The 13,663-nt window shown below is 36.0% G+C and overlaps 1 protein-coding gene across 1 annotated transcript; it reads left to right on the forward strand.

The window, feature by feature from the left end:
• Positions 1–3,901: 3,901 nt before the first annotated feature.
• LOC144352626 (uncharacterized) lies at positions 3,902–9,044 on the forward strand. Its single transcript, XM_078009565.2, has 3 exons — positions 3,902–3,950; positions 5,320–5,401; positions 5,698–9,044. The coding sequence occupies exons 2-3, from the start codon at positions 5,362–5,364 to the stop codon at positions 8,430–8,432; spliced, it is 2,775 nt and encodes a 924-aa protein (XP_077865691.1). The 5' UTR covers positions 3,902–3,950; positions 5,320–5,361; the 3' UTR covers positions 8,433–9,044.
• The last annotated feature ends 4,619 nt before the right edge of the window (positions 9,045–13,663 follow it).

Genomic DNA, 13,663 nt, shown 5'->3' on the forward strand with positions numbered 1-13,663 from the left:
TAAACCCCAGAGCCCATTTTAGACCAATTTGGACAAAAACTAAACAGTTGTCCGGCAGACCCCATTTAACATGTATGATTGGAGATACTAAACGCAATGCAAGGTCAAAGGGGACACATACGGCATAATATGTTTATCAAAAACATTTGGAAAATCCGGGAAATGACATGAAATGCAAACAAAAATTAAAATAAATTAGTGTTTGAAAAAAAAACTCCTTTTTAGACCCATGCCCATTTGACAATCAGTCATTATGGACCCCATTTTAGACCAAATCCCTGAAATTTGTGGATCCCATTCTAAGATCACTGGCAGATGGCTGAAAAAAACAAACCCCAGAGGGCGACACATCAATTTAAGGTAAATTGTAGGGAGCCCCCCCGGATGGGGCCTAAAAAATATTTATTTTTATTCACTTTTATATTCGTCATCAATGCGACACTGACTCATTTGCATACCGCTGACCTTATAATTTACGGTCACTTTTATATACCCGTATTTGAGGACACTTTACAGCCGGTGAGGGGCACTTATTTATAATATTTTGTGTATAACTCGGTCAGTTTATTCAAGAACTAAATGCACCGATGTGCGAATGACGTAAATACTCACTAAACACTGTTTCTAGTACTATGTAGCACCCAATGGTCTATCAACGTAATGTTGAACATTCTCCTTGTAAACGGTTGTTGTGACAACAATTATGACACTAATACAGAGATAAATTCAGTATTTACTGTGGGATCCGCAAACTGAGAAGGTAGTGATATATATTTAAATTATTAAACGCGATCTCACAGATCGCTTCTAATCACATTCAGCGATTGTTTCCTTTCGACTTACTACATGATCATGACGCAAACCATGGCGGTAAACAATCTAATTTAAGTACGATTGTTAGATGTTTGTTTTGAACGCATTGGTGTTGCACGGATATAGGAATGTGACAACTGTTGGAAAACAACAACATCAAGTCCTAAATAAGTTAGTTCGAATTCCTCTTAATTGCATTTCGTGCATTTCGGCCATCATATTGTAATTTAACCGACAAATCAACGATACAATGATCTATAAAAACGCTTGTTTCTTGCGAATCTTTGCTTAGTCATGTGTACTTCTGCGGTAATTACTGTTTCCATTAGCGCCAATATTGTACTCAAACCCAATCAGGCCCGTAGCCAGCACTTTTGAATAGGGGTTCGAAAACAACAATAATATATTTGATGTGAAACGTGTGAATTTTGTAATATTCAAAAAAAGTGTCTTTGAGCTCTGTTTCAGACATTTTTATATTCTCAGTTTTAAATTCAATTGGTTTACTTTGTGTTACGTTGGTAAGTTATTTCACATAACATCTTTGAACTATTTTAGAGGAGGGGTCCTGAGCCACACCCCCTCGCCCACAGACAAACACACGTGTATCTTAGCATTATTGTCTAAGCATTTTAAGGTAAAATGCTACTCGCGATTTTTTTTTGTTCTTTGCAGATGTTAGCGCACATAAAAGTGACACGATTTCATGTCGAATTCTGTCTACAATTATTCATTTTAGTATTAGTCGATTTTGTATTATGTTATTTTATTTCAGCCCATCGTACAAAATGTAATAGGTAGAAAAGTGCATAGTACGTTTTAAAAACAATACAACATCCATGTAAACATATGGTACTAAATTAAGCTGGATTCATATTCATCTCGTCGCTTGAAAACTTTTGAAAGATACAGAGCTATTTGATATATGGTGTGGCAGTTTGTGTAGCAACGAAGTAAGCCCAGACTGTCAGTATTTGCATAATTGCATAGGGTTATTGACAAAAGATCAGCCCTTAGATCATTATAAAATGGACACATTTTCTACCATGCTAAATTCAAACGTATCATTGAAAAAACTAAAAAAATATTGATCTAACTGCTTATTTGTGTGTCTGCCTAATCCGTCAGTATATATTTTAGTCTATAATTGTTGCCAATAAATCTCCGAGGTTATAATACTACTCTGATTTTTCCGAAAATACACAGCCTGGATGATTGTGATATTGGGGCATGCCATTCTTGCTTTGAGTAAATATCTCTAAAAATTTGCAGTATCTCCAACATGTTTTTCAAACCAGACAATGCCGAAACCATATTTGAACAGGAGATTTTTATGTGGGTTTCCCATGTAAGTCTGTCGGTCTTGTCTAATAGTTTAAGGATGATATAACATATTTTGGGGTTCCAGCTATTTTTATCAATTTTAACAAATATGAGATACAACGCTTGAAATAACCACATCATAATGGCAGCCTTCCACATTCGTTCAACATCGCTACATTGTTTGTACAACTATTAACGCCAAGTAGATATCTGCAAAATGTTGTCTGTACCCTCTCGATTTTCGAATTTTCGTACCCCCATATCGCTACCATAAGAAATAGCTAGCACAATGATTGCATCAAACAAATTAAATGCACTAACCAATGGCATACCACCAAGGTATGTAAATGTGTTGGTTCACTGTAAATCTGTTTTTAGAGGACGGTAAAATAATATGCATATAGTGGCAGTTTAGCAGCGGTCTCAATAGACTTCAATGACTACATCTCCTTTATATGAACCCACTAAAAATATAAATGTAGTAAATTTTCTCAGACATCAAAAAAAATACGATTGAAAAATATGATTCATTGCATAGTTTCAATGCTGAAGCAACACTGTGAGGTAAATTGTTGGCTGCAAGGAGCTCTTCGACCTAAACAACTCGTGATGTTAAATCTTCGGCATTTTTTTAATAATCTGTTCAACCCGTAGCTGTACACTATTGTCCAATAACACAGGCTACACGTACTAATACAATAAGTTAACTACATTTGGCTGATACACTTGGAACAAAACAGTATATATGCCATCATTAACTTGAAGAATACAAAACTAATGAACCAAACTAGGAAAGTACAGTGTCGTGTTGTCATGTCAATCCCGTTCGATCCTCACATTTCACTAACTGAGAGAACACTAGCCCAAGACAAACTGCCCTAATCAGGACCATCACATCATTCAGAGAGTGACTACCATTACATTATTGTTTCAATGTTGTTTTAATATTTAACATCAGCTGCTTGAACGCGATCTTCATTACACCATCGCGGATTTACCGAATAAAAGCTTGCCCATTTATAACAACGTTTTTTTTTTTTGACTTGCTGCTGTTGAGCTGATACGTAACTTCGCGATTGACATTTAAAGTTTGCAGCCACCAAAATGCTCATTACTATACAATTTCGGCTGAGTCTGATAGTTACCTCACTGAGTCAAGTGATTTAAATGATGATAATTAATACTGTTTGTTTTATTATGTTCTAATCTACGATCATCAATCTATTCACTTCCAAAATTTAGGGGGTTCGACCGAACTCCCCGAACCCCCCAAACTACGGGCCTGCCAATGAACTTGAAGAGCGGTGGTCGTCGCGCAGTGCGTGTTCGAATTTCATGTAAACATACAATGCATCTTACACGCGTCGCTATGAGTCCCATGTCAAACAGAAAAGGTGGCGACCACCACCCTCTTAATGTTATAATCGCATAAAACAATACCTGGCGTATCACGGTGGGGAAGACGGTATATCTTTAAGGTCGAGTCTTTTGTTTTAATTTGCTTTTACATGACATTGGTTTCTGGTTTCTGAAATTTAGTTCGGTGACATTGGCTAAATAGCTCATATATAAATATTGTTGTTGATATATGAATAATATTATTACAAACATATTTAACGCGCTTCTATTTCTTTATATTTACTGGTCATTTCTCTGCTTCTCGGAATGGTCGCCTCGCGGCGCACTACACCAGTGCGCCACCAAGCAGCAGGATTGGTAAGCATCTATCTCGTTTTGCACTCAAATAAAAAGTAACGTGTGCAAAGGGTGCGACTTCCTATAATCGCATTTCGCTAAAATTTGAGAAACGTCTGGTGAGTAACGCGTATTTTCGCTTGATTGTGCCTATTGTGGGGTTAGAAAATACAATATCTTCCATATGTAGATAGCAGTGGTATTTATAGTATTTTTTTCTATTGTCGTATTTAACTTTCATTGGCGGTACATCGCGAAATAAATCGTTTATCGATGAAATTGGAACACTCTCGGTACTGTGGGATGTCTCCCCCGGTGAGGCGGCTCGAATCTCCAGAGAAGAACTGTAGTCGTGTTCATGTGGCCTGTACGCATGAAAGACACATTTGCAGTGTATTCAAATCGCATGTACTTTACTAGTTAATAGTTCCATGTCGTAATTTAAATTGTACAATGTTTTTTTTCACCTTCGATCATTGGAAGTTTGTCATTTATTTCCTCCAATTTAATTAGATGTTCACGTCACATTGTTTAATTTAAAATTTAATTTAATTTAGTTTAATTTAAAATACTAGTAGTTTATAATTTAAATGCCGTAAATAATAATTGTATACGATTTCTGACGTGGTATTAATTTAACAAAAATCGTATTTTTAGAATTACCTAATTAGAATTTGGAATGTTTTTCAAATGTTTATAAATTTAGGATGTTTAATTTTTTTGAATGTTCATATTTTTGGGATTATGTGAAACAAGAGAGGAGAGAGTAAACCTGCATAAGTTTGTCTATATTTTCACAAACATTTTGATCAGGATTTGTAGTTAATGGTAAATGTTGTTCATTTAGTCTAAAATTAACTAGGAAATTATAGAAAAATACAAATTTTGAAGTAAAAAATTATGATGGCATTCAGTGATAAAAATTGATAGCTAACATAGCACACATACGTTCACAGTGTTAATATATATCATCCATATGGTGAGGTTTTCATTGCACATTTTAACAACGATTCTAGTTACAATAATCTGTTTTTCTACCATTCATACATCAAGAACACTTCTCCATAAGTATGTTTAGAAATATTTTTTGCTGATCCAAAAGTAATTTCAGTTATAAAAATATAGCATAACCTTGCCAATTGTAAATCCAGATTAAATAAAAAATGGATGGATGGATACAAACTAACAAGAACAGACATTTTTCTCTTGTATACCTTGAACTTCATCCACGATGATATGGAAAGTGAAATAAAGACCATCAACTTAAAAAAACTTTAAAACAACAATTTTTAAGCAAACATTCCTGCTTGAGTATTGAGCAATAGATATGTACAGTGGTAATATTTTATTTTCAGTAGAGACAAATTTTCACAAATTTCAAGAGTCACTGAAATTCAAAATTTTGTATGTAAGACTTTTGAGAAATCATGAAATCACAAAAATTTCTTTGACAATTTTTAGGAAATATATTTTGTTTATTCCTTTTAGGTCGTCGATTGTGATAGAAAGAGGTGAAAGTATTAAGGCAATATGGCTGAAAATAAAGATGGCTGTAACATTAACTCATCGGGTAAGAAGACCAAACCGAATACAATAACTAACCGCTGGTATAGTTTATCTCAAAAATCATGAATATATCATAAATTTTACTAAAATACAGCAATAAAAGATGGCATATTTCAAATATGTATAGATCATGTTATTGTAGCAGTCATTCAAATTCACCAGAATACGTCTACATGCACTCTGCCACATTGACAAGAATATATCTACACAAGTAAAAATAAGTCTATTATTTTTGTTCAAGTTGTTGTGAATGTTTATTTTGTATTGTCTACTTATTACTATATATCTATAATATTGCAGATGATGATGTTTTTGAGTGTGGACGATGTAAGCAACGCTTCACATCAATGGAAATATTCATGGTTCATAAGAAGAGTAAAGTCTGCTATAAGACCAAGATTCCTACCATCACAGAATCCAATGATAATAGTAAAGTTGGGTCATTTATTACCCAACATCAAACAAATGAGCATGTTCTACCACTGGTAAGCAGTACAGACATTCAGAACTTTTTTTCTTCTACCCCTTCCAATATACCTGTGACTGGTACTGATAGCAGTGTTTCAAAGGGTGCAACGGAGCCAACAGATGTAGAAAACCTTGAAACTGAGGCATTTCAGCCAGGTTATGAGGCAAATAGAGTCTTTACCCAGATTGTTGATCCGGTCCTGGATACTGAAAGATGTACTGTGAAATCAGCCTCTAATCCCTCAAATAATAATAAAGATATGGGGAATACATCCAGACAGGGCAATGAGACAACTGATATTATCCTAGCAGCTAGCATTGCAAGTGGGATAGAAACTGATGATTTATTTCAAGAACATGGGGGAGTGGTCCAGTCAACTGTGGAATGTGCTTTCTGTGATCAGAAAATAAATTGTATTGACAACTTACCCTCTCATTATGTAAAGGTACATAATATAGCTACATCTAGGGCTATTCTTCTGACAACAGAAAAGCGACGAGAAATTAATAAAACTAAAATGGCAACTAGGAGAGCTCTGTTAGCTGCAAGAGCAACACAGAAGACTTCTTCACATTTTTGTCGGCTGTGTAACATGTCTTTTCAAACTGGCACCAAGTTGAACAAGCACCGAAAAACCCAGAAGCATTTAAATAAGAAAGACAGAGAGGAAGCATACAAAGGGGAAGAGGATCCTGAATTGGAGGAGGATGTCGATGAAAGTGAAGACATGGAGGAAAGTACGTATAAGTGCGCTACTTGTAACTTTGAGGCTTTAGATATGAACGAACTGAGAGAACATCTCAGCAGTCACAAGAGAGTTAAAGATAACTTTCAGTGTGATCAGTGTGAAGTCAGCTTCCCATCCAAAAGCCTTTTGGCAGACCACATGTCAGCAGTACATGGAAAAGAAATGAGACGACCGTACCGGAACCGAAAGGTCACATGCGATGAGTGTGGTCAACAGGTTCTCAAGAGGGGCATTGTTAAACACAAACGTTTACATGCCAAGTCAATAGCTGCATTTTTTTGTGAACTTTGCAAACACAATGCACTGAAAGAAAATGATTATGAAGCTCATATTGAATTTCACAAATCCTGGGTTCCAGTGACTTTCCAAGATGAGTTCCCGAGTGTTGCATGTAGTGATAATATAGAAGCACTTCCTTCAGGTATTCCCAACCAAAACATGATACCGGTAGGTACATTATTACCTAATGCCTCAACGTCTAATGTTGTTAGTCAGCTGGAAATGAATCCACAATCGGGGTCTAGTCTTCCAAGTTCGGTGGATTTTTCCTCTATGGGTTTTGAGCACCTAAGGACCATGCAAGCTGCAGAGTCTCTGGCTCAGATGTGTCCAGAAGCTGCTGGTGGCAAGCAACCAAACATTCTAAATTCATTACTAGGTAAAGCAGTCTTGAGTTCAGAGCCAACGTTGCAGCCAGCAGAGGGTGTAGTGCAAGGAGACATGCCAAGCGTTGAAATGGTTGATCCAGTTCAAGAATCAAATGACAAACTGTCAAAAGCTGGTAAACTAAAATGTAAAGAATGTGATAATTATCATGAGAGAAGTGAACTTCCAAAGCATATGTGGGAGAAGCATCAGATGGTGAAGCAGTTCCAGTGTCGTGACATGACATGTAAACGTGTCTTTCTAGACTTCAAAGAATTTTGTCAGCATGTCAGCACCTCCCATGCAGATAGTTTTATGTTTAGGTGTAGTTGTAAAACGTGTTTAAAGAAAGAAAGTGTGGATCCAAATTATAAAGCTGCACTCAAGAAAGAAAAAATGAGAATGTACTACCAACAGATGAGCTTTAAATGCATGAAATGCTGGGTGAAGTTTCCCAGTCAGGCTGGGTTGGATAAACACCTTGCCCGAGAATCACACAATTACCCTTGTCCAGAATGTGGTAAGATTCACGTGAGCAAGCGACAGTTGAGAATACACATGATTACACATCAAACTGAACGACAATATCTGTGTGAGAAATGTGGCCAAGATTTCAAAACTCCTCGTGATTTGCAACGTCACAGCGTAACCCACAGCAACGTAAAACCATTCCAGTGTAATCTTTGTGGTAAGGGGTTTAGTTTCCGCAACAAATTGCACCGCCACAAAATGACAGTGCATTCTGGAGTGAAACCATTCACCTGCTCCGACCCAGGTTGTAACAAGGCTTTTGCGAGGAAAGACAAATTGACAGACCACCAACGAACTCACCTGACATACGAGCCTTTCAAATGTGAATTCTGTCAGAAAGGATTTTTCCGAAAGGACAATTTGAAAGATCATCTGGTTCTGCACACTGGTGAGTTTAGGTTCCGTTGCGACATCTGCAATAAGGGTTTCATGAGGCCGAAGTTGCTCGAGAGACATAAAAAAACTGAACATACCAGTACAGAAAGCTTGCCTGTTGATCCACAGACATTCATGGATAGTACGTATCAACTCTGTACAATTGACGGGCAGACTCTCAATGAAGCATGTCAACAACTAGGGATGAAATCGGTCGGTAATCATCCGCTCCAGATTCAGGTCAAAATCACCCAGATGGAAAAATAATCTCAATCACCTTGAAAAATGTAGCATGTAAAGAAAACTGCATTTGGAAGCTTTTGCTAATTTTGAATCAATATTTTTAAATATAGAACATATATATCTAATATGAACTACTCTGTGAGATGCTTAAAGTCAACAGCATAGGTGAAACATTACTTCCAAGAGACTAGTTTCTCAAAACTTTTGTTTTGTTTTGTATAATATGATTAATCATTATTATACTGTTAAAATTAGAATTCACGAGTTGACACCCATGCTTCAATTAAATTAGCCACTTTTAAAAATCATGCTGTAAAGGAACCATTGTTTGAAACTCAACAATTAGGTATACATCTGTGTATATCCACCATGCTTATAGATTTTGGATACTTTGGTCGATATTCTTCACTGTAAACAATTTTTTGAAACATGCTTAAAAAAAATTGTCATTAATATTTTGAATGCACTGAATTATTTGTGTTTTTATTTTTTAATCCATGCTATACTGAGCTAGGATGTTCATGCAAGCATCACATGGAAAATTAATTTTTGGACATTTTTTTTCAACTATTTACATGTTACATGTATTATCATAAACCTATACGATGGATTAAAATAAATTACCGATAGTAAAAATCTTGAGTTTATTCGAGTGTGTTTGAAAAGTTACTGTAAAATGAGGATGAGTGTCCAGCATGGTAGTCTTTAGAACAGAAGTGCTTGGTATTGGTAGTTCAGGACTAGTTTTGTGGTCTAAAGTGATGGACACTGATCCACCTAAAGAACATGCACAAAACCCCCAAAATAAAGCCAAGCATTTGAGTATTATATTATTTTATGCATGTTCGCGACCTTTGACATGAAGATTTAAAAAAAATATATTTTGTCTGCTCTCGGGGGTTATGAAAGTTGGCAAGATCCCCCACTCTTATGTCAACATTTATGTGCTTTTTACATTTCTGTGATATATTGAATAACATGCACGTGTGTCTCCATGTCTATGTTTACAAATTGGCTGATAGCCATCCATTTTGTATTGGATCAACTTTCATTGATGTATAGTGTAGTTTGAGGATTATTACAATTAGTTTAAAGGGCGGTGGTCATCGTGCCGCACATGTGCAACATTTGTGTTGATAAACATAGATTTTCCCACAATCCCATGAGCTCTTTTAATGGAAATCACGAGTTTTGATCTTGGCACAACATGCAATAATTGCCGCCGGTGACATCTTCGATACATTCCAATCACCATGAAAATTTACATGTTAAATTTTCGTACCAGTAATGTCTTAGTTTGTACTCATTGGTCTGCACAACAGTCAAAGTCGCCATCTGTGTTCATGCGTAGCGCGACGACCACTGCCCTTTAAAAGTGTTTTCAGAATACTGTTTCTGCCTCTTTTGCTGCCCCAATCCCAGAATAAAACATTTTAAAATAAGATGCGTGTCATAGCTCTCGTTTGAGACAAAGTTGAAAAAAGAAATCATTTTCAGCCCTATTTTTTGGCCAAGAGTGATGATTTTTACCCTTCAATGTGCTTGAACCAAATAACTACATCCCTTGAAGTGGTGTCTAATAATACTTATTATATATTCCATTTTTGAATGAAATTGGTCAATGCAAAGCATAGACATTGGGAATTCTTTTAAATGTGCACAATCACTGCACTAAACGATTTGTCTAAAAAAATGTTTTCAAATTAGATACTGTGAAATACTTTATTTTAGCTGGAATCAATTTTCGCTGAAGACTTTTTAGGTGTTTTGTATGGAAATTATTTTCACTGATTTTTGGCGAGTTAAATGTAAAATATAGGAAAAATAGTATATTCGCTGGATTTTATTTTCTTATTTTTATATAAAATTAATTCTGAGCGAAAATAAAGTATTTTACAGTAATGCATTTCAGAGTTATAATGCAACAGTGACAGATGCACAGAACTAAATCCATGAGCCTGTACTGTGATTGGGGCTAACAAGACCAACTGTTTCAGCAGCGCCCTCTACGACATGAAGACTTTATCCACTCTGTAAAATTTGACACAAAAAAAGGCTATTATATTCAAAGTTGTATACATCAAATCCAATTTTTGTAGCTTTTGTCCTGAAAGGTTATTCGAAATTTAATGGCACTTAACTTTTAAAGATGTAAAAAAATCAAAAATGTTTTACCCATGTGCGATGTATTACCGGTAAGGGGTAAAATTATTTTATATGGTATAAACTGTCTCTGAATACAAGGAACTGAAAAACGCCAGGTGTGCGGGTATAGATTAAAAACGCTTTGTATGCATGGAATCTCAATTTTAACCAACTTGCACGACTAAATCCAAGATTTAGTAAACTCGGAGCCCTAGACGTATTGAACCCCTGGATTTTCGGATACACATTTAATGTCAGCACTATGCAACAAATTTGGGGAACTGCGTCATATATTGGTGAATACAGCATTATTTGACAACGCATTAAGGTGTACTTCACTTAATTTCCAAATTTAATTCTGTGATATTTTGGTATAGAACAAGTCATTGAAAATGACACAGTCCCCGTTAAGTTCTCTTTGTGCTCGTCATATTAAAGCGGAGGGGTTGTCGCGAGTGTGTCCTTGAAACTTGAGTTCCAAGTGGCGTATACAACAGATTGTTTATTTACATCAAAACACGTGTTTCGTGTCATAGTAATATGGCCAAAATAAAAACAGCCGTTATTCAGCCATCTTTGATCCGATTATGAAGCACACTGATATGTATGATATATGTGCCAAATACGAATGAAAATGGTACATAAATTGTGGAAATATAGTAGTAAGGCCAAAAAGTCAGATGGCTGTCAATTGGCCATCCTTGACCAGATTTTGAAACAAATTGTCATGGACATGCATCCTGACATGTATAAAGTACATGTACATTGTATGTGCCAAATTTTAATGAAAACTGACAGAGCATGTCCAACATACCGCATAAAAAAACAAAAACAAGATGCCTGCCAGTCAACCATCTTTGATCCAATTGCGAAATAAATCGTCACGGACATGTATCCTAACATGTATAATCTATGTACCAAGTTTGAATGACAACTGACAAAATACAACATTTTCAAAAAACAAGATGGCTGCCAGTCGGCTATTTTGAATCGAATCGCTAAACCACTGCAGGTGCATATGTTCCACATAAGGTACTAGGCACATGCAAAGAATGAACGGAATCGGTCCACAGGATTCTGAAATATGACGTTGGATAGACTGACGCACGGACAGACTCAGGAACTCACGGACGATCGGGAACATGTATCCTAACATGTATGATCTATGTACTAAATTTGAATGAAAACTGACAAAGCATGTCCAAAATACGACATTTTCAAAAAACAAGATGGCTGCCAGTCGGCCATCTTTGATCCAATTGTGAAATAAATCATCATGGACATGTATCCTAACATGTATAATCTATGTACCAAGTTTGAATGAAAACTGACAAAGCATGTCCAAAATACAACATTTTCAAAAAACAAGATGGCTGCCAGTCGGCCATTTTGAATCTAATCGCTAAACCACTACATGTGCATATGTCCCACATAAAGTACTGGGCACATGCAAAGAATGAACGGAATCGGTCCAAGGGATTCTGAGATACGACTCCGGACGGACACACGGACGGACATACAGAGACCGAATTATAAGTCCCTGTTTTCGGACTTCATCCGCACGGGGACTAACAAAGAGGCACATCATACTAATTAGAAAGGTTTATGCAAGAAAAAAACAGATTATTGATAACCAATGCTTTTTGTTGCAAACTGAACATTTTGTAGCACTTGTTTTTAGATGATCAACATGGAAAGTACTACTCACCTGAAGACAAATTGTTTAGATCAGAATCAATCCTGAAGGCTAAGAAGGCATCCAATTCAAAATAGATAAGAGTCTACACTAATTTTTTTTTGCTATTCCTGTGCATAATACCACATACCACAAGACACGTGCATGATTTTACATTTACAGTGTTCACATCAGATTCCCTTTACATTGACGCAATTTACGTCAGTGTAAGAGAAACATGTTACACAGACGTAAAGGGGTTTATAAATGGCAGATTTTAAATATCCCAAGGGGTTATCATCACCAGTGAACAATTACATAATTGCGATAAAAACAAATGAGAACATGTTACACAACCATAAAGGGGCTTAAATATGGCAACACCAGTGACCATTTGCAAAGGATGTTGCAAGTGTACTGCGTTCTTTTCTGAATTTGATGCTTGGTAAACTGTATTTAAGGTAGCGGGACTATTATTTGCATGCTTGTTTTCATCTTCTAATTGTGACCAAATGACTACAAATAGACCCAGAAAAGTATATATTTTTAGAATCGCCAGACTTCAAGCTTTACAAAGGCGTGTTTGCCATGTCCGTATCTGCATTCTACGCTGCGTTACTTAATCAAAAGTGAAAAATTACTTTTTTTGTAAAAAAAATAATTACGCATTTATGCTGGTGATAAGAAGTTTTTTTTTCAATTTTCCTAGTTGTTCAATAGTCTGATAAATTGAATGTGTCTGGTCAGTTTTATTCAAGCAACGCGTTTTGAAAAGTAGTGTCCTGAATTTTAATTTCTGTTTTAGTCGCATTGCCCCCAACTCAAACCACAACACATTGGTAAATAATCCATGAAATAGTTTGTCTGGACACATTCAAGTTCCTCTCATTGTAACCTTAGAGCTGTGAAAATTTGGTGTTAATCCGACGACAATAAGCATACGTTATTTTTTGTTAAAGACCTAGTATTTTGAAAAACATAAACTAGAAATCGTTGATGAAGTCACAGCAAAGATTTTCAAGCTTGTTTATCGGCACAAGCGATTTGTTTTCACATCAAGGTCTGTTTTAACATGTTGTAGGGGCATTCAAATGTGTAATGCTATTGGAAACCGAAAAATAAAGGAATGGGATAGCTATAATTCGATAAAATCGGCAGATGAAAACACCAAAATCAATGATTTTTTTTCAGTGGCTGTGTGACCTTGTGTCTGACACATTCATATGCAAATGCTAATCTGTGAAATAAACAGGGGCGGAGACCAACAACTCAAATGTTTGGAAACACTCATTGTGTGTCAGATAGCTACTGATAACACATCCTAACATTGCTTTGTCTTGAGTTAATCTTTGAAACTTATAGGCACACAGATTAAACCTGTGTTGTTGATTTTGTAAAACACTACTGGAGCTGCCTTGCTTCCCTTCAGAAAATC

The sequence above is a fragment of the Saccoglossus kowalevskii genome, chromosome 6 (genome assembly GCF_978046115.1).
Source record: "Saccoglossus kowalevskii chromosome 6, keSacKowa6.1, whole genome shotgun sequence".
NCBI classification, from domain to species: domain Eukaryota; kingdom Metazoa; phylum Hemichordata; class Enteropneusta; family Harrimaniidae; genus Saccoglossus; species Saccoglossus kowalevskii.

Coding starts and splice junctions, on each gene's coding strand:
- LOC144352626 (XM_078009565.2), top strand. CDS start 5,362: ATGGCTGAAAATAAAGATGGCTGTAACATTAACTCATCGG. Junction 5,402..5,697: donor CTGTAACATTAACTCATCGG/GTAAGAAGACCA, acceptor ATAATATTGCAG/ATGATGATGTTTTTGAGTGT.